Source organism: Tiliqua scincoides, chromosome 3 (genome assembly GCF_035046505.1).
Source record: "Tiliqua scincoides isolate rTilSci1 chromosome 3, rTilSci1.hap2, whole genome shotgun sequence".
NCBI classification, from domain to species: Eukaryota; Metazoa; Chordata; class Lepidosauria; order Squamata; family Scincidae; genus Tiliqua; species Tiliqua scincoides.
The window spans coordinates 234,515,979-234,539,517 of NC_089823.1; the positions used below are offsets into that span (position 1 = coordinate 234,515,979).

General features: G+C 49.1%; 1 protein-coding gene across 1 annotated transcript; it reads left to right on the forward strand.

Annotated features, from left to right (window-relative positions):
* The first annotated feature begins 2,190 nt into the window (after nucleotides 1-2,190).
* Nucleotides 2,191-22,527, forward strand: CHRD (chordin). Its single transcript, XM_066619719.1, has 14 exons — nucleotides 2,191-2,308; nucleotides 3,675-3,781; nucleotides 4,137-4,253; nucleotides 5,136-5,292; nucleotides 5,953-6,197; nucleotides 8,872-8,985; nucleotides 10,837-11,043; nucleotides 12,267-12,360; nucleotides 14,887-14,934; nucleotides 15,264-15,367; nucleotides 16,992-17,094; nucleotides 19,412-19,566; nucleotides 21,787-21,880; nucleotides 22,410-22,527. The coding sequence occupies exons 1-14, from the start codon at nucleotides 2,206-2,208 to the stop codon at nucleotides 22,478-22,480; spliced, it is 1,719 nt and encodes a 572-aa protein (XP_066475816.1). The 5' UTR covers nucleotides 2,191-2,205; the 3' UTR covers nucleotides 22,481-22,527.
* The last annotated feature ends 1,012 nt before the right edge of the window (nucleotides 22,528-23,539 follow it).

Genomic DNA, 23,539 nt, shown 5'->3' on the forward strand with positions numbered 1-23,539 from the left:
GTGGTATCTGCCTAACTTTTCCTAGTACATGTTTCCTGCTCTGTGGGAACCTCAGAATCCTATGGTCAGAATCAGGGTCCCCTGGGCTCCAGGGAAGAGCCACTGTCTCCACCATCTGCTGGCCAGATCATGTCACACCCTCTTGCTTCTTCTTGTGTAGGCTGGGCCAGCCGAGTCGAGTTCGTTTCACAGAGCCTGATGGGACCGTCCTGTTTGAGCACCCCGTGCAGAAGGGCGCCTCTCCCCAAAACAATATGGTGAGTGGATCACGGCGTCGTTGTCGTCCTATGCTTCCCATATAGTTTTTGAACCAGTATGGCAGGGATCCATTGGGGAAATGACACCACACACTACTCTGTGTTGTGGGAGGAACATTCCTTCCCCAAACCAACCCACAAAGCAGGCCCCCATCCCTTTTCACCTGTACCTGGTTGTGCGTGCCAACATGCACATCCCAGGGACACTAAATCCATTCCTGTGAATCTGTGCTAGTGTATGGATGGCAGGTGCACTGACCTACTCCTTCCTACCCTTCACTATGACTCTTATCTCAATAGATCTGTGGCATGTGGCGGAACCTGCCAAAATCTTCCATCCGCCTACTGAAGATGGATCAGTTGCGAGTATCCTTGGTCACCAAGTCCCACCCTGCAGGAGAAATCCAAGGCAAAATCATCAAGCATCGGGCCCTCTTTGCAGGTAGCCACTGACCTGAACTGTCTTCCCCTCAAGCCCCATTTCAACAGCGGGAGTTCTTTTCATTGCCAGTACCGCAAACTGATTCCCTGTATTGATTCCCAGTGATTCCCTATAGGTTCCAGAACCTGGGGAGCGGGCCAGAAAGGTGCATGGTCAAAATCAGGCAGAGGTCAAGTTCCAGAGTATCAAACAAGGTCAGAGGGGTGAAAGGCAAGTAGGCCAAGATCCAAGATTGCAGTCTGGAAAAGGGAGCAGTTGCTAGGAGGCATCCTCCCATCAGAGATGCAGGGCTTATTAGACTGAGCAGCTAGCTCTGAGTTCCAGCCTTCTTAGGACCTGGTATGATTGGTGCCAGCTGGCTGGATGTTCAGGCCAGCTGGTACTGCAACTTGGCTGGTGCCTGAGAAGTCTCCAGCTCAGAACTGCAGTTGGAACAGAGCACTACTGGCACAGGAGGTCAGGCCTGTGCGCGAGGAGCCCTGGTTAAATCGAGGCACCTCGCACTCTCGCATGGTCGGATACCCCTTCTGCCTAGTTGTCTGGCCAGGCATGCCTATTCGTAGGAGCCTGTCACTTGCATCATTATGATGTGCCCCTGCTCTCTTTTATGTTTCAGAAACATTCAGTGCTATCCTGACATCCTTGGACCCAACCCACCTTGGCATGGGGGGCATCGCGATGCTGACCTTGAGCGACACAGAGAACAACCTGCATTTTGTCCTTGTGATCAAGGGGCTGTTAGAATCAGCAGGCAAAAGTGAGCAATAAATAATAATGATGTAATCTTAAGGGCATAAGGTGCTGTTCTTAATGTAAAATTAACAGTGACAAAACCCTGCCAGCAATTTTACAGACACATGAGGAAAATCTCATATCTGTTTTTGTTGGTGTGTCCTGGACAGGCAGTATCAGCATGTGGGGAAGTAAAAATAAAAAGGGCATGTTTTTGCACAACAGAGAAAACAATATCTCAGTCTATAGAGAGGTGTAACTAGTCAAAACAGACCAACTGGACTGGATGCACAGGTGTTTTACTCACTCTTTATATCCTAATTCTCAAGCTCATAGCTCACTGAAGAGCGTGGTTAATTAACTAAATGGTTAAGTGAGATCTGGGGAGGGGGGACAAGAAAGTAGGACTGTATAGTTGCCACCCATGGATGCAGGCAGCATATAGGAAAAGGAGTGTCTATCAGAGGTGACTGGGGGTTTTGCTCCAGTGATGCAGAGTAGATACGCCCAGTTTTCTTTTTCTTCCCAGGATCTCCCCGGCTTCCCCTGAGGGTGCAAATCCTACATCAGGACAGAGTCCTGAGGGAGATGTTAGCCAATATCACCCTGCAGGTAAGATTTTTTTTTTTAAACATTGTGCTTCAAGGTGCCTGAATTCTCTCCTGGCTCTGCTTCAGATCACATAACAATGTTGCTGTTTCGCCCATTTCTCCCATTTTACCACCCCAGGAACCAGACTTTGCAGAGGTGCTGACTGGCCTGTCAAGCCAAGAGATGCTGTGGCTGGCACAGGGACAACTGAGGATTGCCGCAGAGGTGGAAGGCAGATACCAGCGCCAAATTGCTGGTCCCATCACTGCCAAGAGAAGCTGTGACAGTGGGTATCTGACAGGGAAAAGCTCCTTGAGGACTAGTGTCCCTTAACATGGAAGGAAGATTCCCACTTTTTTTGTAACAAGGCACTGTACCTTTAACAAAGTATGACAAGTAGAAGTTCAGTGTATGGCTGTTATGAGTGTTGTGCTCTTTGCTGTTGTGTGGATGTGTTGAGGAGGATCAGTGCTGAGCAAATGATTTCATGTAGAAGGTCATAGGTTCAGCCCTCAGCATCTCCTGTTTAAAAGTGATGGGATGGGATGGGAAGGTCTCTCTGACACCCTGGAGTGCTGCTGCAGCAAGAGTAGACGATAGTGGGCTAGCTGGGAGAATGGCCTGACCCACTACACGTCAGCTTCACACAAGAGAACACAGACCATCGATCTCTCATCATAACAGTAGAACTCTAACTGCCCAATCCTATCCCGAACCAGGCTGAAGCATGCAGCTGTGCCATGGAGGCTATGGTGGCAGGGCAATAAGAAGGTCTGCAAGAGGTAAGGGAAAATATATTCCCCTTACCTCTGCATAGGTCCCCTGATAGCCTATGATTCTCTTCAAACCTGCGCCAGCTATGTAACTGGGATAAGTCCGAGCGGCAAGAAGGGCCAAAAAATTAGGGATAAGATCCGGTGGGTGTAATTGCTAGTGAATCCACCCCTCCTTCCCAGACATTCCTCTAGTTTCTCCCCCCCCCAAATGCCCCATGATTTCCCCCCTCCCTGCCCGCTGCCCAACAGGCTGCCAGCTCTTTCAGTGATGGCTGGATGCTCTGGTGGTACAAACACAATACTGCCACCCTTTCGTACTGGCAGCTCTGTTGTGTACCTTGTCACTATGTCTGCAGTGCCGACAGAGAGGAACACTAGTTCTGCCTACTCCTGGGGAACCCAGAGGAGATGGGCCTAGGAGTTGAGAGTAGAGTGAGAGGACTATACTTTAGAGTTAACTTATGGAATGTGGCCATTGGCCTAGATAACTTCAACACAAATTCATGGAAGACAGATCAATCAACAGCCATTAGCCATAACTGATAAGTGAAACTTCCATGTACAGAGATAGTATACCTCTGAATACCAGTTGCTTAGAACAAACAAAAGAGAATGGCTACCATCTTCATGTCCTGCTCATTTCCCAAAGATATATGTAGAGCTGCTGTTGGAAACAGAATGATGGAAGGTGATGGACCTTGGCCTGATCCAGCAAAACAATTGCCATGCCCTTACAAAAAGTTCATCTGTTGAACCTCTGTCTGTACTACATTTGTCCACGTACCTTGAATTTGCCACCTTCCGAGTAGCTGCTGATGGACACCCTCACCAGTAATGCCATTGCAGTAAATATGGCCAATTCTCTCTTGTTCCCAGCCATCCAGAGTGTGCTGTGTGGAGGAGATGCCTTGATGCCCACCCAGACAGGGGCTGTGGGCTCTGCCAAACTGACACTACATGAGAATGGGACTCTGGAGTATCAGGTAGGAGGGAACTTCTGGTGACATTTGTGGGGATGGAGAAAGGGCATTTGCAGGTGAGGTGTCTCCAGTACATGCCGTGTCTATTTTGGTGTGGAAGGAACATTGCAACCACACATGTGACTGCAAGTGGAAAAGCAACGACTGGTTGGAATGGCGAGGGACACTGCCATAATTGCTACAAATGGGCCACAATGGGAAATGGGATGCTGAACCAGAGAGGTCTTTGGCCTGATCCAGCAGGGCTCTTTGGTGCTGATACTGGATCCTCTCAGGTTACATTGCCAAAATGTCCCAGATAGAATCCTTGTTGTGATCCAGATAGTCCTTTTTCTGAGGTGTGCCCCTCTCCCCACAGGTGCAGGTGACAGGAACAGGAAGTGAGGTGATTGAAGTCACCTTGGAGACCAAACCCCGCAGGAGAAATAAGCGCAACATCCTGTATGACATGACGCACAGCTATAGAGATGGAATGGTGAGTGTCACAGTGGTGAGAGTGAATAGGCAGGAGGCTCTGGAGAAACTGGTCATTGGTGAAACCCAGATCCATGATGTTGGATGTCATCAGTGGTTTGAAATGGGATAAATCATCATATGTACTGATAGGGAACTGAAGCGGTTGAGTATCTACCTCCACATTTTTATTCTCATGGCACGCTGACTTCTGTGGTCTTCTCTATGGTCTTTGCCCCTTGTGATGTTACTTCTGGCTTGCAGGAGACTCTTCCAGGTTCTGCGGCTCTGTTTCTAATGGAACTGTCTGTAGTAACGAATTGTCTGTCTCTTCCTCCACCGGCAATGCCAGCAGAGGAAGAGGGAAAGACAATTTGTTATTTCAGTTGCCTTTGAAACAGAGCTGCAGAACCAAGTTGGAGAGGAGATTAGGATTGGAGCTGGAGCATGTCATGAGGTTAAAAATTCCTTCCTTGCACTAAACTGGGATGTTTCAGGAGGCGGGAACAACAGGAGGCTACATTCCCTCCCCCCCAACAGAGCAATAAAATACTAAAAAGCACCGAACTTGACCCTCTAGCGATATACGGAAAAGGAGGGAAAGGGGAAAGGGGACACAAAGGTGTCCTTTGCCCCTTTCCCACCCCTTGTGATACCCTGCACAAGGGCTGAATAGGGCTCTTGAACTTGGTTGACTGGAGCCTTGAGAAGGAGTATTCCTCTTTGGGACTGGGGAATACACTGCAGCATTTTGTTGCAGATCTTGCTTGGAATTAAATAAAAGCATTTCAAACTAAAGCAAGATATCAAATTATGAACTGTAGGAAAGTTTTTTTTCCTCCAGTTTACGAATAACAATGCTGTGGTTTTTTTTATCCCACCTCAATCTGTCTCACCTGACAAGGCCAGCGGGATCTGGGAGCAAATGAATGGCCGGGATGCCCACATGTTGCTTCAGAATGAGCTGTTCCTCAATGTGGCCACCAGAGATTTTGAAGAGGGAGAACTACGTGGGCAGATCAGCTCCCTGCTATACAATGGATTCCTGGCACGATACCAAGGTACTGTGGTGAAAAGCAGAAACTGAGCCATTGGATGACTGGTCTGGGTGGAAAGGGTTCACACACTTAGTCCATTTAACTCTGGGAAATATAGATTTTTTTGGGGAGGGGATATAGATTTTTATTTTAAAAGTTTCATACTACGTACAATAAATAATACAGAGGAAAGAAATCACATTTTACATTTTCAACTACAGTCACATTACATCAACTGTTTAATTAGAACACAGATACATCACGTTACAGGTGGATTCACCCCATCTAACCACTCCCACCATTTTTTCCACCTTCCATTTAACTCTGGGGTCAGGTAGATAGAAAGAGACGAAGCTGGGTTATGGAAATCTGAAGGTGTGAGAGGGAGAGAGGCAGCAAGGCAGTACCCTGGAAAGAGCCTGTGAAAGGCCCAGGGAATACAGGCAAGGTTGAGAAGAGGGAAGGGGTGTTGTAGGGGGCCTGGCTTGCATTTCTTTGGCTGTGGCACTGGAATTAACCAGCGCTCAATTGATCAGATCTGCTGATGGAACCAGGCCGCAGGGAACATAGACAACAGGAAATGGACTGGCCCCTGTATATATTTATTTATTCCTAGGAATGTGTATCCTGCCTTTTGGCTCTCCTGAAGGTGGCTATGTATGACCTCTGACCCTTGTGCTGCAGCGCTTCCTGTGCCCCTGGCCGGCCAATTTGTCTCCCCTCCACTCCGCACGGGAGCGGCTGGGCATGCCTGGGTGTCCCTGGATGACCACTGCCACCTGCACTACGAGATCATAGTGGCTGGCCTTGGCAAAGCAGATGATGGTACCATCAGTGCTCACTTGCATGGTTTTGCGGAGTTGGGTGAGCTGCGGGAGAGTAGCAGCCAGGAGCACAAACGCTTGCTCAGGGGCTTCTTTGGCACAGAGGTAAGATGCTTTGCAAGGGCACCCAGTTTTGTGTCAGGGTCAGGGTGGCTCGCTTCTGCCTGAAAGTGAAGGAATTCTCTGTTGCTGAGCCACTAACCTAAAGGGAGAAAGACTTATCAATGACTGCTAGCTAGTTCAAGAAACGGAACCTCCAGTTTCAGAGCTGTATACCTTTGAGGGTCAGTTGCTGGGGGCAAACAGGACTGTAATTTTAATCACTTCATTGTTCAGTTTAGGTTTTTTTCCTCTCCTTGTGTAGCAGCCCAGATGGGGCGTGGCAGGGGTTCATCCAGTTCAGGACCATATTTGTAACCCACCCCAAGTTCAAATGAATTTCCACGTTTGCCCTTGCAAATGTCATTTACTATTCCCAAGTGACTTGCATGATGGATGCCTGGATGGAGCTGTGGGAGGGATGCAGGGATCTCCAGTGTCCTGCAGTGATGCCCTTGAGCTGTGCATGCACTTGCATCACCAGGGAATGAACAGAGAAGATGGAGTTCTGGAGGAGTTTTCTAGGCATGAAGTCAAAACACTAGAACTTAAGATCACCCAGGGCAACAGACTGGCTATAGGGCACAGGACCAAAGGCAATTTTACATGCAGAACTGGATCAGTTAACAAAAGGGAGATCTTTTTATCACTGCTAGCCAACCGTGGTGGCTAAAAGTAAATGCTCCACATTCAGGAGTGGTGTGGCACTCTCCTGGTTCCTGACCTGAGATCCTGAGATGTCAGTGCTAACAGGTCTAGTTATTCTTCCACCACCAGCAGTCTCTGGCTTTTCTGGGCTCCACTCTCTGTGAGGCTTTGAGGGAGTCAGGATACTTCACTCTCAGGCTCCCAAACCCTGAGTTCAATTCACATGAGTCCAATAACCTGCACTCTTGCAGAACATAAGGCAGGATTGCTAGCAGAATCAGTGCAGCTCTTCACACTGAACTGGGTTTATTACAAGGACGCAGTTGATAGCAACTTTACTCTCAATTAGTCCAATAATTCAATCCAGCAGTGATACAGCCTGGTGATTTAACTGTTCTCCAACAACTCCAACATCCTATCTTGAAGGGCTAGCTGGTTCTTATATACCCCTTAGGGCTGCTTAACTCCCCTCTCCCAGTTACTCCTTTGGGAGGGAATTTTAAACAAAACTACCCTTCCTGTCTTTTTTTTTTTTTATCTCCAGAGATTTGGAGGGAAACCTGTATTCTGAATTCTCAATAATTTATCATAGGAAAAAAACAATTCGTGCAACTATAACTCAGGGATGGGAACTTGAGTTCAATGACTTGAGTCAGAGTTGAGAAAACGTGTTTTTTGCGAACCCGTGCAAACTCTAGTCACGCCTGTCAAAGTCTTGGGAGAACACTCAAATCTCAGGCTACTGATACAAAAAGTGATATGGATTTGGACAACTCAAGTTGCTAAGACATGACTTGGGGTGCTACTTGCATACCCTGATGTTGCACCACTTCCATGTCACCCGAAAGACGTTGTGCAGTGACCCTAAAACTGGGCATTCAGATCTTTGTGAGCAGCAGCAGGATATGTTATGTCAGTCAGGAGGCAGAGACGGGGGCTGGGGATGGAGGGAAATGGTTAATTTTGTCATTGTTGTTTGGGTTTAAGGGTATTGGGTTGCAGAAGTAACTAGTTGCAGAAGTAACTAGCTGTGTGTTGCACGTATCCAGAACACAAGGGAGAGAGGTGCTTCTTCTTGTTCCCCAGATTATCCATTGGACAGAGAATGTATTCTGATTTTGTGTCTTGGGGGATGGGTGAGGACATCAGGGAGTGTTTAAAGAGAACTCCGACACACACATTCCAGCAGCAGCTCCTTTTTTTTTTTTTCTGCAGAGCCATTGCTGACTTTTTTACAGAAAAGACTCAGAACTCGAGTCTTTTAGAGTCCCCAAAATGCTCTGGGCGACTCAGAAAGTCCGCCTATTAGGACTCGTTTTTGAGTTGAGTTAAAGAGGGCAGAGACTCATGACAGCTCGAGTCAAGCCGCGCTGAATTTGCCCATCTCTGCTGTAACTCATAACAGGAAGGCAGCAGGCATCTCGGTGCAGGCATCAAGCAGTCTGCCTGCATTACATCCTCCTCGTGAGCTTCTTAGGGGCACGTGGCTGGCCACTGCTGAAAAACAAGGAGCTGAGTGGGATGAGTCAGCTTCAAACAAAGCCACTTTGATGTTTTTTAGTGTTTGTCCGTGTCAGGGTAACTGCACCATGCAATGTAATTGTGTTGATTTTTGAAATCTGCCTCTGAAAACCCATCGCATGTAACTGAGAACTTTGCACTTTCAAAGGTTTTGAAAGTTGATCAAGAAAAGATTCTACTTCATTGCAAAATATTGCAGTCATAACATGCCTGGTGTATCTGTGAGTAAAGGTTTGGCCTTGATGAGTGTGTGTAAGAAAAGGAGGGAGAAAGAGAAGCTCCTATGATTGAATTTGGGTTTTAGAAATGTGATTGTCCTCACCCAGGGTTCAGTAGCATAGCTAGAGGAGGTGCAAAGCACTAAGGGAGGGAGCCTCACCGCAAGCGGCCCATCCCCCTCCTCTTTGGCGCCATTCCGGGTGGAGGAAGCAAAACAGAGGCATTTGCTTTGCACCCCCTCCAACTACACCACTGCCAGGGTCCAACTGTTTCACTTTTCTTTCTCTTACAGGCCCAAGGGGTTGTGAAGGACCTGGATAGGGAGTTTCTCCGCCACTTGTCTCAGGGCACAGCCTTCCTGCAAGTCAGCACCAAAGCAAACCCACAAGGGGAGATGCGGGGCAAGGTAAGTGTTGGCAGTACCTGTCTGGAGCAGCACCTGATCCTGAAGATTCCCAAACTGCGTTTCAGGGTACACAGGCTCTGCTCTTGTCTGGTTCGCACAACCGTTTGTGCATGCGAGAAGTGCTTTTTCTTCTCTGTTGGGCTGCATCAGTGTAATGGATAAGACAGGAAAGATTATTACCAATAGACACAGAGCCCATGTCCTTTGCCAGGCTGCGTGTACAAAAGGGACTAACAAACCAATCCTGTTCTCAGCCAACAAACAGTGGTGCCAGCACAGGCTCAACTGCATGCTGTGGGCCAGCTAGACACTATGACGCAGAGGTATACTGTGCCACAGTATCCAATGGGTCTACTCGGATCTGCACTGGCTCTTTGGCTGGTGCAAATCTAAGTGGATCCAAGGAGGCATGCCAAGACTGGAAAGGGGGCATAGGATATCAGTAGAGCTGCTCCTGCCAATATCCGCCCCCTGCCCTCTCCTGACATGCCGCCGGTAGGCCCCAGTACCCACCAATCTTAAAAAAAAAAATTGTTTTTAATCTTTTGCAAATTTTCATTAATCCACTCTTATAAGTACCATCAATTCCAACATTCTCAGTCCTATTTTTCTTGTCCAGTAAGACAGAACCTCAAAAACCGGAGTGAAATCAATAGAGATGGATTTCATGTGCCCCGTTCCTCAAAATTAAATGTTCCCATTACAATTCTTTGGCTTTCCATAACGTTCCTCCGAGGTTTTCCTCCTTGGAATTCTCCTCAACTTTTGCTGTAAGTGAAATTCAGCCTAAGAATATGTAAAACCTCCTGAGAAATTTCATGAGTCTTAACCAAAATCTGTCAGCATTGAAACTCAGAATTCCTCAGGTGTTCAACAGGGACTGTCAGACTGGCCTTCAGTTTCACATGGGATCAGATTTGGTGACAGCTCCAACCACCAACTGAGACCAGCATTGATTTTTTAACAGATTGTTTCCTGGTTTCTTATGCTGCCCTGGCCAACTGCCCATATGGTGTTCTCATAGGTGCCAGTTATGACACACCTTTTTAGACAATTTATAGAAACAGAGTGGGATTGCCCAATCTTATCAAAAATTGGTGCCTGCGCATCCTTTCTTATCTTGGCATGTAAGCTGGAATGCCATAAACAACATGGAAGAGCATCTGCTTGACATGACCCACAAGGCTGGAACTGAGATTCATGAGCAGAGCTTGCCATGAAAACTCTTGAATATCTCCTCCCCAGGAAAATTTTAGGCATGGTTTCAAAGCTCAGGTTTGCGAAAGTCCTTCTAAATTAACAGGGGCTAACATCAATGAAAGAAAAAATAAAGAGTTTTCAAAATGATTGTATGATGTATGCTGAGCAACAATTTTCAAGCGTAGTTAGCTGCCAGATGCTGTTGCTTATCTAATATTCATTTTTTGTTGAATGGCTTTCCAATCTGCCTTTCTCCTGGTCAGAGCAAACAAGCTGGCTAACAAAATTTAAAGCATATAGCAATAATAAAGATTGAAAACAATTAAAAAAGATAAAAACAGGACAAAACCCCAATGGATTACACCAAACAGTTAAAAATTACATTTAATTAAAATGCCAGGTTGTCTGGCTGTTGGGAAAGAGAGGATAGCCTTCTGGGAGGATCCTGTGGACATTGAGACAAGAAAGGGTGCTCTTCTGTCTCCCATTTGGGTGTGTGCCTTGGGGAATTCGCACACTTTTGCATTTTGTTTACTAAGTTTATACCCTGTTTGTATTTTAGCAGGCCCCAGCCCTCTCTTCGTGTTTTGGTCCCAGTTGTTGAATGTCACCCCAATCCCCCTCCACATCTAACAGCCAGTGTTTCTTTAGGTGCACATTCCCAACCATTGTGAAGCAGGGGGCATCCGGTTGGCCCCTGAGGATCCAGAGGAGGAGCTTCTGGGGGATCCAAACCTCAGAGACCCTGAGGAACTGAAGAAAGACCCCAACTCCTGCTTTTTTGAAGGACAGCACCGACCTCATGGCTCCCGCTGGAGCCCGGACTATGACAAGAAATGCTCCATCTGTAGCTGCCAGGTGGGTGAAGAGGAAGCAGGGCAAAGCCTTTGTCTGGAAGGCCTGCAGCAGCTCAGAAAACCTCTGGGTCTCATGTCCTGTGCAAGCCACCTGGCTCTAGTTCCTTCTGTGGGCAAGAAGACAATTGCAGTGCAAGGAAGAGCTGTGGCCAAACAACTGGGACCAAAAAACCACCCAAAGGGGAGGGAGAGCCTGTTGTTGCTATTATTACTTTAGGGGTGTTTAATTTCACAATAAATGTTGTCTGTGGCAGAGAATAGAAAATTACACACGTGCAGTTTGCAAAGTAATTGTCCAACACATGAAGCTGCCTTAGAGCCCAATCCTGAGCTCGGCGCTCTCGCCAGAGCGCACTGTCGCAAACATGCCGTAAGCCACGTCTGCGAGTCGTCAGTGCCCGTTCTAGCCCAGCGCTGGCTGGCGCTGGGCGGGCGCCTGTCCTCCGCTGCTTGGCGGTCTCGTGGACCACTGAGTCGCGGCACGGTAAGCAAGGGCAGGGAGGGGGGCGGGGAGGAGGCGTTCTGGGGAGGGGGAGGCGTGGGGAGGACAGAGAGAGGGTGGGCGGGAGGCATGCCAGGGGCGGTGAGCAGGGAGGCAGGAGGCGGGTCTGGTGGGGCTCAGCTCCACCAGATCCTGACCGTTCATGTAGGGCTTGGCGCCCTACATGAAAGCCTTTACTTTACCACTGACCTTTTGGTTGGCGGGAAAGTGAGTAGCCCCATTGCATGGCTGCTTCCCTTATCCAGGGGAAGGGGACAAAATTCCCCTTCTCCTGAGGTGCCACCCGTGGCAGGCTGAGGTGTGTAGGATGCGGTGGCAGCCGTTCTCGGGCAGCGTGGGATTGGGCTATTAGGCTACAATCTTATACACACTTTCCTGGGAGTGAGCCCCATTGAATATAATGAGACTTACTTCTGAGTAAACATGCATAGGATTGGGCTCTTTGTCTAAGTATGACCACTTGTCCACCCATCCCATGACGCCTTATTCTGCCCTATTTTTAGAAACATTTCCAGGGATGTGCAAAATCGCCCTCCCTTCTCATGCTAAACCTCTCCTAAAAAAGTAAGATGATAAGGATGACCAGCTGGATCAAGACTCTGGATTGGAAATGAGCAAGCTCCCCTGGGGATGAACAGTTGGGGGAATGGTTTTCTGCCTCATCACCTGCCAGGGAGTTATTCTTCTCTTGTTCTCATATTCTACTCCCTCCCTGCTCACAGAAGCGCACGGTCATCTGTGATCCTGTCCTGTGCCAGCCCCTCAACTGCTCCCAGCTGATGCACCTGGAGGATCGATGCTGCCCTGTGTGTGAAGGTAACAGGGGGTGGTGTATTGAGAGAGTAAAGGTCAGGGAGGCCAAAGAAGAGGAGAGCTGCTCTGCACATGATGCATAGAAAACGTTCAGAGGGATTCAGACATTGCTCATCAGAGGAAAAAAAAAGCCTTTTTACTTATTTCTCAGTAGGCTACCTGGTTGGCAATGTGCCTCCTCAGACCCACAACAGCTATTTTACTGGTGTAAGTCCAAGGAGAGGCAAGGGGTATGTTGGGCAGCAAAAATGGGATAGCATCCCAGTGCATGATGCTGCTACCCAGATCTGCCCCCAAATCACCTCCCCTCCTGCCCCAAACTTCCCCTGAACTGCCTATGAACAATCCCCTCTGCTTCCTTACCTGGTCTGGCATGGGCTTTGGCTGTCAATGGTTGGGGTACACGGAGCTGCCAGCCACTTGCATTAGTGGCTCTGGTGCTCCCAGCAGTGGCACACCATTTCTGACACCACTGCAGCCTTTTCAACAGCTGGTTGCAAGTTACTGATAGGATTGGGCTGTAAATTGCATATTTTTGTTAGGAAATCAACAATTTCACATTTTGGCCCCTTAAGGATTCATAGGTGGGTGTCTGTCCTCTCTCTTTTGTAGTGAAGACAGATGCAAAGAATTCATTCAGCTTCCCTGCAACGTTCATAGCCATTTTAACTTCCCTTTTATTCACTAAGGGCGCAATCCAAACTGTGCCCTGTGCCAGCCCAAGTCCCTTGGGCCAGCCTAGGAGGATTGCAAACATGCCATAAAGCACGTTTGCACCTCCTCAAGGGGAAGCCAGGCCGGCGTTCTGAGAAGCTCCAGCCTGCGGAGGCTGACATAAGCCTACGCGCCGGCGCTTCCCCTCAGCCGCTTGTGTCAGCCCGCTTGCGCCGACTCAAGTGGAAAAGGTAGGTGTGGGGGGGCGGGGAGGAGGACAGAGGGAGGTGTTCCTGGGCGGGGGAGGGTGGGTGATGGGCAGCCCTGGGGGTGGGCGGGGAGTGGGAGGCGGAGCTGGGATCCGGCAGTTATGCTGGATCCCAAACCCCGTTCCCAGGGAGAACGGAGCAGCTTCAAGCCACTCTGCTCTCCTCAGACTTGTGCCACCTCCAGAGGTGGCGCAAGTCCCAGGAGACCCATTTTGGCCAGCAGCCCTTACCCAGGGGTAAGGGGAATGTTTCCCCTTACCTCTGGCTGAGCCGCTTCTGGCCACAATCCTGTACTGGATACATTGCAAGCCTCCTGGCTTGTCTGTTCCAGCGCAGGTTAGGATTGTGCCCTAACTACTGCCCTACCCTGCTTCTGAAGTATTTAACAAGGTATTTGTTTGTTTTTAGATATGCACTTCTCATTTTCGGTTTTCATACCCCCTATTGTCAGTTTACATTTTTTTGGCCAGGACTTGAGTTCCTTTTCATTCTTCTCATTTGAGACTTCCATATTCTTCTTATCTTTTATAGCTTTCTTAACTCCATGCAGGAGTCATGCTAGCCTCCTCCTGGACCTGGTGGTGTGTTTCTCATAAGCACCCCAATCCTAACCTGTGCTGAAACAGACAGGTCAACTGGCCTATGCTGTATGCAATGTAGGTGAGGAGGTGACTGAAGGGCAACTTGGGGTAAGGGAATATTTTTCATCTTACCCCATGTTGTGCCCCAGTCACTCTTATGGGGCTGCTCAGATCTGTGCCAGCAAATTTGCTGGTGCAAATTCAAGCAGCCTGTGTAAGGCTGCTTGGGCCAGGGATGAGGGTTAGGATTCAGCGCAAACTGCTGCAGCTGGTCCCACCACCATCCCTGGGCTTCCTGGACCACTCTACTCCCACCCAAAAACACCCCCTCCCCACCTGTTACACCCTGTCTCTCCCCCTGTGTCAGTCTGCCTGGACTGGCATGAACTTACCCCCCTCTGCCAACACGGAGACTGGATCTGGCCTCCTTTAAGGCAACACTTGGGAGCTGACACCTGGAATCTGAGCTGGCTTATCTCCAGTTTAGGATTGTGCTCTTAGTGAGATACATTCTAGTTGAGCTTTGGTTATTGTGGTTTTAAATAACTTACATGCAGTGGCGTAGCTAGAGGGGGTGCAAAGCACTAAGTTTTGCAGAGAGCCTCCCTGTGGTATGTAAGCGGCCCCTTCCCCTCCCCTTTGGAGCCATTCTGGGCAGGGGGAGCAAAACGGAGGCAAATGCCAGAGAAGACCCAGAGAAGAGGCATGCCATTCTGTTTGGCTCCCCCCACCTGGAATGGCTCCAAAGCGGAGGGGGAGGGGCTGCTTGCATGCTGCAGTGAGGCCCCCTGCAAAACTTAGTGCTTTGCAGAGTGCTTAGTGCTCTAGCTATGCCACTGCTGCCATGCCCTTTGGAGAGATTTGACCTTGACTTTCCAGTTCAGCACCTTTTTTTACAACCCCCTTCATTGTTGGAAAGCCCCCTTTTTTGAAGTCCAAATCATGTTCTTTCTCCCCCACCCCTCCTGCTTAAGCATATTTTGTTTAAAACTGAAATATGTCTCTCATCCGCTCTTCTTAAACAGAGAAGAAGGAAATCGTAGACCGGCAGAGAGCTCGAGACAGCAGTGAAGGTACGCAGGGGTGTATGAACCAAAGGGGAAAAGAAACAAAACATGTCCTCTGCTTTCTGTCTGAACTTTCTTGCATATTATCGGCAAGCTTCCCCCACCCCCAAGAATAAAAAATGCAAATGAGGCATTGAATGTCAGCTAGAACCCATTTAAAAGCACTCAGAACTGGAGGCAACCATTGTAGCTTCCAGTTATTTTTAAAAAGGTAACTGCTTCGGACAGCTATTCTCTGAGCCTGCCCCTTCAAGATGTTAACAACAGAACTCCACTTAGCTCCCAGCGTGGTATCCAAGTTATGTTCAAAATTGCAGGAGACTCTCTTATTTCAGGTTGTTACTTCGATGGCGACAAGACGTGGCGAGGAGCAGGCACACGCTGGCACCCCGTGGTTCCCCCCTTCGGCCTCATCAAATGTGCCATTTGCACCTGCAAGGTGGGCTAATCAGACAGGCCGTTGAGGGAAGCGTTGGGCCCCAAGAAGCCAAGATACATGGCCAAGACCCCTTCTCGCAGCCTGCTCCCTGTTGTCCCTCCAAAGCTTAGTTCTCAGTGCAAGACTAACTGGCCAATCTGGCCATCTGCTAGCACATTGGTTGTCTATGGCTTGCCGCTGACAGTGTGGTAGCTCTAAACTCCATGCTTGCAGCGGCTGGCAATAGATCAGTTATTGGTGCAGGTAAGGTGGTGGCAGGGGCAAATCAGAGGCAGATCATGTGGGGTTTGGGCTGGGCTGGCGGTGGGTCGGGTGGATCTTGGTGGCAGTGGCATCTGCAGGATCCTGTGCCCCCCTCCCAGATCTGACACACCTCCTTCAGCCTAACAGATTTGTATCAGCAAAATAGTTGGCATAGATCTGAGTAGACCCAGGGGGCAGCAAAGGAAGTACAAATGTTCTGTACTTACCTCTCTCATCAGTATTCCCTGCATTACTCAAACTGGCCCTGGATAGAATTGGGCCCTAAACCTGTGTCTGGGCTATGACACTGGGGAGTCCAGATAGGGGCTCACGTCCTCCATACAAGAAAACTACAAGTCAGGGAGGAGGTTTCTAGCTTAGCCTTCTCACTGACATGTTAGATTTTGGTGTGGATTGAATACTTTTGGATGGAAAAGCATTTAACCTGTGAATCCCCACCCTGCAGTCTGAAATATTGCAGTACATAAGAAGAGCCCCACTGGATCAGGCCAAAGGCCCAACTAGTCCAGCTTCCTACATCTCGCAGTGGCCCACCAGATGCCTCAGGGAGCACACTAGACCACAAGAGACCTGCATCCTGGTGCTCTCCCTTGCATCTGGCATTCTGGGGTAGCCTACTTCTAAAATCAGGAGGTTGTACATACCCATCACAGCTTATAACCTGTGATGGACTTTTCCTCCAGAAATTTTCCCCTTTAAAGGCTTCTGGGCCAGATGCCATCACCACATCCTGTGGCAAGGACTTCCATGGACTAATTGCAGACTGGGTAAAGAAATATTTTCTTTTGTCTGCCCTAACTCTCCTAACGCTCAGTTTTAATGGATGTCCTCTGACTCTGGTGTGGGAGGAAAAAGAACACCCCTCTATCCACTCTATCCACCCCCTGCATAATTTGTATGTTTCAATCATGTGTGTGTGTCCCCCTCAGGCACCTTTTTTCTAGACTGCAGTCTAGATTTGTAGGGTTTGTTTCATTGCCACAGTGGAAAATTGACCTAAATTGCAGAGTGTATCAATCAGTTAACTGTTGCTGGACACTGAAGTGCTTCTTTCACCGTACACACCCAGAATAAAAAAACAGCACAGTTGAGTGCACTGTGATGTGATTTGCTGAATTGGGGTGGGATGGGAGTGGGGAGCCTCTGACAGACATCATGGTGACCAGTGGGACATTAAAACTAATATTTTGGGTGTCCGAATGAAGAGTAAGTGAAACTTTTTCATATGTCTTTTGGGATGCAGAGTGGCTGTGCGTGTGCGTGTGAATACAACCCGTAGTTTGAGCGTGTCTATGGAGGTAAAACCTGGAGAGCCTGCCCTCCGGTGCACAGTATGTACCCATCTCCTCTTTCCACTCAGGGAGCCACAGGGGAAGTCCACTGCGAGAAGGTGCAGTGCCCTCGCCTGACCTGCAGCAACCCCATCCGAGCCAGCCCATCAGACTGCTGCAAGCAATGCCCAGGTGAGCTATGTATTGCCAGGACACAGGAGCATAGCTAAATAATAATAATAATAATAATAATAATAATAATAATAATAATAATACAGGTATTTCTGTACCGCCTTTCTTGGTCCTCAGATTTCTCCTTAGACTTTATTCAAGGCGGTTTACATAGGCAGGCTAATTAAATCCCCATAGGGATTTTTACAATTTGAAAGAAGGTTTCTATCTTTCAAGAAACCACAACATTCAGGTGTTTCTTTCATTGATCTGGTCGCAACATTCTGGCCTCCATCCGCCCACGCTCAGAGCAGATGGAATAGCTCTGCTCAGCTTGTCAGCTGCTTCAAGGTCGCAGGGTGCCGGTGGCCTCGAACTGGCGACCTTCGGATGTTATCTTCAGGCAAATGGAGGTTCAGCCCTCTAGACCAGACCTCCTGCCCTAAAGCACTAAATTTTGCAGGTGCCTCACCGTGCCGTGCAAGCAGCCCCTCCCGCTCCTCTTCGGAGCCATCCCAGAACGCTAGAGCAAAATGGAGGCAAATGCCACTGTTTTGCTTTAACAGTCCAGAATGGCTCCAAAGGGGAGGGGCGCTTGCACGGCACGGTGAGGCGCCTGCAAAATGTAGTGCTTTGCACCCCCTCTAGCTATGCCACTGCCAGGACAGTTGCCTTTACTTACTTATGACATATTATTGTTACTAGATCTTAACATTTAGGTAATTATTTTTTCTGTAAAACAAAACACCAAAAATTGTAACTCCAGTGTTAAAATGAGGTTTGGGTTATTCACATCTACATCTGAAATAAAAATAATGTTAAATTGCTCTTCTTGAGCCCAGCTTAGGTGAGAAGACTGCTCTTAATACGGGCAAGCTTTGGGGTCGTGGGGTCCCCATGACAGTGGGGACATGCTGAATGTGTACCTCTGGTGCCACTTTTGTCTGTTTTAGCCCTGGACTCAGGCACTTGGCATTTGTTGGGCCCCAAGCAGATTCAGGCAGCACGTGTACCACAGAACCAAAATAGGTTTAAATGCCATGGCTTCTCCCAAAGGAATCATGGGTGTCCAAGTACATCATCCACAGCTTGAGCAATGCCAGTGATTGGGGTCCTGCAGAGCCACTATGTGCCATTTTCTTGCTCACTATGTACATGGTTTAGCCAGACTTGTGGCAGCACAGGTTGTCTCGGACATTGTGAAAAGTGTGGGATTGCACCAGGGGTCTCTCCGGCCTGTTCCCAGTTTTGGATGGGTCCAGGTCAACAGAGAGTGTCCCTGTGTGCTGCTCTGCTTGTGGGCTGTGCCTCTGACCCACTTGTGACTATTTCAGAGACCTTCCTGGTCCCCGAGTTACATGAAGGTGCCCAAAAACCTGAAACCCAGGCTGAAAAAGGAGAGAGGACCATCACCTGTGGTCAGTGCATCTGGACTTTAAGCTGAAGGGAGGTTATATGACTGAATGCTACTCTGAAAAACAAGGAAGAAAAACCAATATGTCAAGGAAAAGACTGCTAGTTTTCTGTTTGCTCAAAATTTGATATAAAGAGGAATATACAGTAGTGTAGAGCTTCCACCTACAGTCTGCAGTGGTGCAACCCGGGCACTGACTGGCCATGTTGTGAAGGACTAGACCTCTACTAGCCCTTTGACTTTACCCTAGGCAAAGGTCTGTTTGAAGAGGTAGCTGTCCTGGGAGAGAGCCAAGTCAGTCTTGGGCAAGAAGCCTTAATCTTCCTTGGAATGAGGTGTGCTTTCTCAGGGCCGAACTGCATGTTACAACATACATGTGCTTGTTTGTGAGTGAGCTCTGTACGGCTCCGTTTTGCTCCCCACGCCGGGAATGGCTCCAAAGGGAGGGGCCGCTTGCCCGCTCCCTGCCAGCCTGGGTGCTCTGCCCCCCTCCAGCTATGCCACCACACTACCATCCAGAGTCCTGCAAGTGATGTTACCTCCAAATTCCAACAGGTCCCAATCCAGATATACCCTCCCCCAGGATATTTGTCCCAGGAGAAAGCTTCCATTGATGCCAGTGGGAACCTTGCTTCCACGACAGTGTCACAGGTGGGGGGAGAGGTAGTGGGAGGCAAGTGGTTAAACACCTCCCTCCCACCGTGCTGCAGTTCCAGTCTGAATATCACTTCCCCCGCTCCCCTTGCAGCAGCTTTTGGGGAAGGGAAAGATACGCCCAGGACCGCCTTGCACATCCTTGTCTTTGTGTGTCACGTGGCTCAATAAGGCATCCAGGATGCAGGCTTTTGGGGCAGCTTGCAGCTGATGTGCTTCTGAGTTGGCTTATTCTGTGCATGAGCTCTGTATTCTCCCTTTTCTCTTCAGCACCAGAGAACAGCCCCTCTGCATTTTCAGATATGATGCAAGCAGATGGCCCCCGGGCCTGCAAGTTTGGGCGGCAGTGGTACATGCACAATGAGAGCTGGCACCCCACAGTACCCCCCTTCGGGGAGATGAAATGCATCACCTGCTGGTGTGTGGTGAGTGAGCAGGTGGCGTTGTGGAGAGGAGGCTGCAGGGGTGGGGAAGTCTCAGACCAAGGATCAGGATGACATCCGGGAGGCTGTTTTCGTAAGGAGCAGGGCACACTCCAAGAGGTGTACTCCCTTGCCTTGTGGCAAAGAGGCACCTTCTTGAGTCATGTGCTGCACCTGCAACTCTTGCTGAGTGTGCCTTTGGCTGTTCATCATGGGCCTGAAAGGCAGTCCCCAGAGCGTGGCAACCCTAAAACGGCAAGCCTGGGACCCACAGAAATGCCATGTAACAGAACAACGAGAAGTTCCACCATCAGCAAGTCAGTGTGATCATCGAATAGCCGTATGCAAGTGCTTGGCAACTTTCACACATCCAGGGGCACTCTTAACCCCATTTTTCAAGTCAAGGCCTTTCAAAAGAGCTAACAGTTTAAAATGGAAAACTGCAATAAACACACGAATAAAACAACACTAAAAACAGTAGTGACAGGAGAGATGTAAGAGGCAGATTCAAGCAGGGGTGTAGCTAGAGGGGGTGCACAGGAATAAGTTTTGCAGGGATCCTTACCACAGCGTGCCTGTGGCTCCGCCCCCCTTCAGAGCCATTCAGGGCTGCCGGAGCAAAACAGAGGCGGAATCTTCCATTTTGCCTGGAATGGCTCCGAAGGGGAGGGGCCACTTGCACACTGTGGTGAGGTTCCCTGCAAGACTTAGTGCTTTTCACCCCTCTAGCTACACCACTTGGATTTCAAGCACCCAAAAGTCAGCATCCAGCCAGTCTGGACTTAGAAGATGAAGCTGCCTCCCCCTGAGCCAGCAGCCCATTGGTCTCTCCCGCTCATTATTGTCTACACTGACTTGCAGTAGCTCTCCAGGGGTTTTTTTTTTTCAGACATGTGTCTTTTCCCCAACTGGTGAAGCTGCCAGGGGTTGTGTCTGTGTGCAAAAACCGGCGTGCAAAAGTAGGTGCTCTCCCACTGTGCTACAGCCCATCCTTGGAAGTTAAAAAGTTTTTGCTTGGCTTCGATAGGATGTAGGGCTTGGCACCAGGTGAGTCTCTTGAGGAGGACATTCCAAAGTTGGGGCATCACCACCAGAGAGGCCCTGGCATGGAGTCCCTGCCTCACATGGTCTCAGAAGACAATCTTGATACCTGTGCTTGATACCACAAGCTAGTGCATGTGGGAGGAGGTAGTCTTTAAGGTGTCCAGATCCCATGCAGGCCAGGATTGCAAAGGCAAACACCAGAACCTGGAGCAGAGCCCAGAAATAGGCTAGAAGCCAGTGCATTGTTTGAAAACCAGCAAGACACGATCCTCCATGCGCTTGTTCCAAGTTAGTGAAGGCAGCAGCCACAGTTTCTGAACTGTCTTCAAGGGCGTCCCAAAGAACAGCATTCTCTAAGAGTTCCCAGTGGAAGGCCAGTCCATGAAGAGCCCATTTCTGACCAGCACCTAAATAATAAATAGTAGCATCACTGGGGAGGTGTGGGCCACACCGGGTGATAGGCCTGGGGGAGGGCATCACTACTGACCAAAATTTTTTAAATCCTGGTACTTTCCAATAATACCATCATGTTATATATCACTCAATGTGCAATTTCATGCAGAATTCAGTGAAACAAACCGTGTTGAAATATCTCTAATCTATCAAAGGTTATAGTAAAAAAAAAAAAAAAACCAGTGGGGGGTGGCAATGGTACATCACCATCCCCACCACCAGGACAATGTCCTGCCCACTTCATGGGAGGAGGTCCATCATGGGGGTGACATGCTGGCCTCCCACACTAGGTGATGCAAACCCTAGTGATGCCATTAATGATAAAGATCAACAGTATAGATGTAAATCTGGGGTGTGTCAGCTTCCCTGTTTCCTCCTACAAATCATGGCGGATGCTGGGAATAAAACCATATAAACTGTGACTCATGAGATTGTGCCATGCTGTCCTTGAGAAGCTTGTACAAATGGGCAGAACTCCTGCATGGGTGTGTAGGAGGAGATTCTCAGCACTTCAAGCAGGTGGGCTGTCAGCCTCTGGAGCTCACGTGGGGAAGGAGAATTGTGGCTTGAGAGTTTATCTGGTAGAGCTAAATCCCATAATCCACTGTGGAAGGATTATGAACCAAGGCAAAGAACCTGCAGGCCTGGAGAGATGAGTTGAAGGCTCTTTGCCGCCTCCACATTTTGGCTGTTGTGTAATACGTTCCTTGCTCCCCCCCTTTTCAGTCTGGGGAGACACAGTGCCAGCGCCAAGAATGCCCTCCTGCCACTTGTTCCAGAGAGGGGAAGAAAGAGGATAGTTGCTGCTCCAAGTGCCAGGGTAAGTGTGCAACCATGTTCACATGCACAACAGTGTGCAAGGAGTTCCACCCCTTGGCTGGGCACCCCTGAGAAGTAGTGATGGCAAAAAGCTTCACAGATCTGATACTGCCTGGCAGGTTGCCGCCAAAGGCACAAGAGCAGGGCTTTGTTTGCTCCTGCCCCACTGTGCTGGAGGACAGCTGCCAAGGAGATGGTCTTGCTTAGCAGTGGAGGACTGGGTCAGATCATGTTGTGTTCCCTTCTGGCTTGGTGATTTCATCAGCCTGCTGGTGCACACAATATCTGCTGCATCCTGACTCCAGCTAAGCACTGTCAATGCCCTGAAGATGATGTGGCCAGCATCTCCATCATGATCTGCTTAGCCTGCCTTGTCAACTGGGCTTAGCCTGCCTCAACCCTATATGGACAAGGTGTAGAGATCACTGCAAAAAGGACTGCAGAGGCAGTTTTTCAGGCAGCCTTCCCCTCCATGGCAGGTTCTGTACTCTTGGTTACCGGTTTTCCCCCCTCTCTCCTTTGTTCTGCAGCACCAGAAGTCCTTCCAGATGATGCTCAAGAGACACTCCAAGAGGAGGCCAAGGATCCCTGGGGACACTAGCTGGCCAGTGGAAGCTCGGAAGGCCAAGAGTCAGGAAGGCTTCGCCCTGCCCAGTTGCTGGTGGAGCTGAAGGCAGGGCAGTTTGCAGCTGGCACTTCACAGGAACTTCCTAAAGCTGCCCGCGTTTCCTGGGCCTCTTGAGCTAAGAGGGGACACTGTCCCAGATCACACAGTTGTTCTACTGAGCGGATGGTGCCTTCCTTGCTCTCCACCTCCTGGCACCAGCCCAGCTGTCATGCTTCTTGCAGCTGCCTTTGTGAAAGGAAAGAAAGGTGCAGGACGCAGCGGGCCATTTGGAGACAGTGGGCTGCAATCATGCGTAGCTGTAATTGCTAGTGGGAAGTGCATGGCACACATTGAGTGCCAGGCAGCACAATAAACCCCAGCTAGCAGTGGAATCCTGGGCGCCATCCGTCCTAGTGGGGAACACGTGCATAGAACAAGGAGGAGATCGCAATACAGTGCTGCTCTTGGATGTGTCTCCGGTCACTCCACCACTTCAACAGAGACCACGCAATTGTGCCTTTAGCCAATATGGTGCCCGCCTCCCCAGACCTGCCTGTATATAGTGTAAGATTGTCCCCCTTTGCTGCATTTCCTGGTTTTTGTTTGTTTGTTTTGGGGTGGGGGCCCTGTCCTTTTGTTTGGAGGCTGCCTGTCCTTTCTTCCAGATGATTCTGTAATTTATATTCCCCACGGGCAAGGCCTAGTGCTCCTTGGTCCATCTCAAAACTGAAGGATTAATATTGGAGAAAATGTATTTATTAAAAAAAAACAAAAACCAGTGGAGACAAAGATACCAAACTTTGACAAAAGTTTTGTAGTTCCTCTAATTCTTTGTTCCTTCCCCAGGTCCCTGGTTGGTGCTTCCTTCTGGTGTTAAACTAAAGCCGTAATTCTGATTGCCAATGCAAATAGTGCTTGCAGCATAGACTGTTGGGGGCAGAGTATCATCCGTCATGGGTCTCTGTTCAGTACTGTTCAGGCCATGTCACTGTAGCCTTCTGCAAGGCTCTCCTCCATGGTCCCTCCCTTCCTCCCAAGTTCACCCAGATGTTA

Bases quoted from the DNA above. Each gene is read 5' to 3' on its own strand.
- CHRD (XM_066619719.1), top strand. From the start codon at position 2,206: ATGCTGTGGCTGGCACAGGGACAACTGAGGATTGCCGCAGAGGTGGAA. The intron at 6,198-8,871 runs GTAAGATGCTTT...TTTCTCTTACAG, and splicing joins GGGGCTTCTTTGGCACAGAG to GCCCAAGGGGTTGTGAAGGA. The intron at 15,368-16,991 runs GTGGGCTAATCA...CTTTCCACTCAG, and splicing joins GTGCCATTTGCACCTGCAAG to GGAGCCACAGGGGAAGTCCA.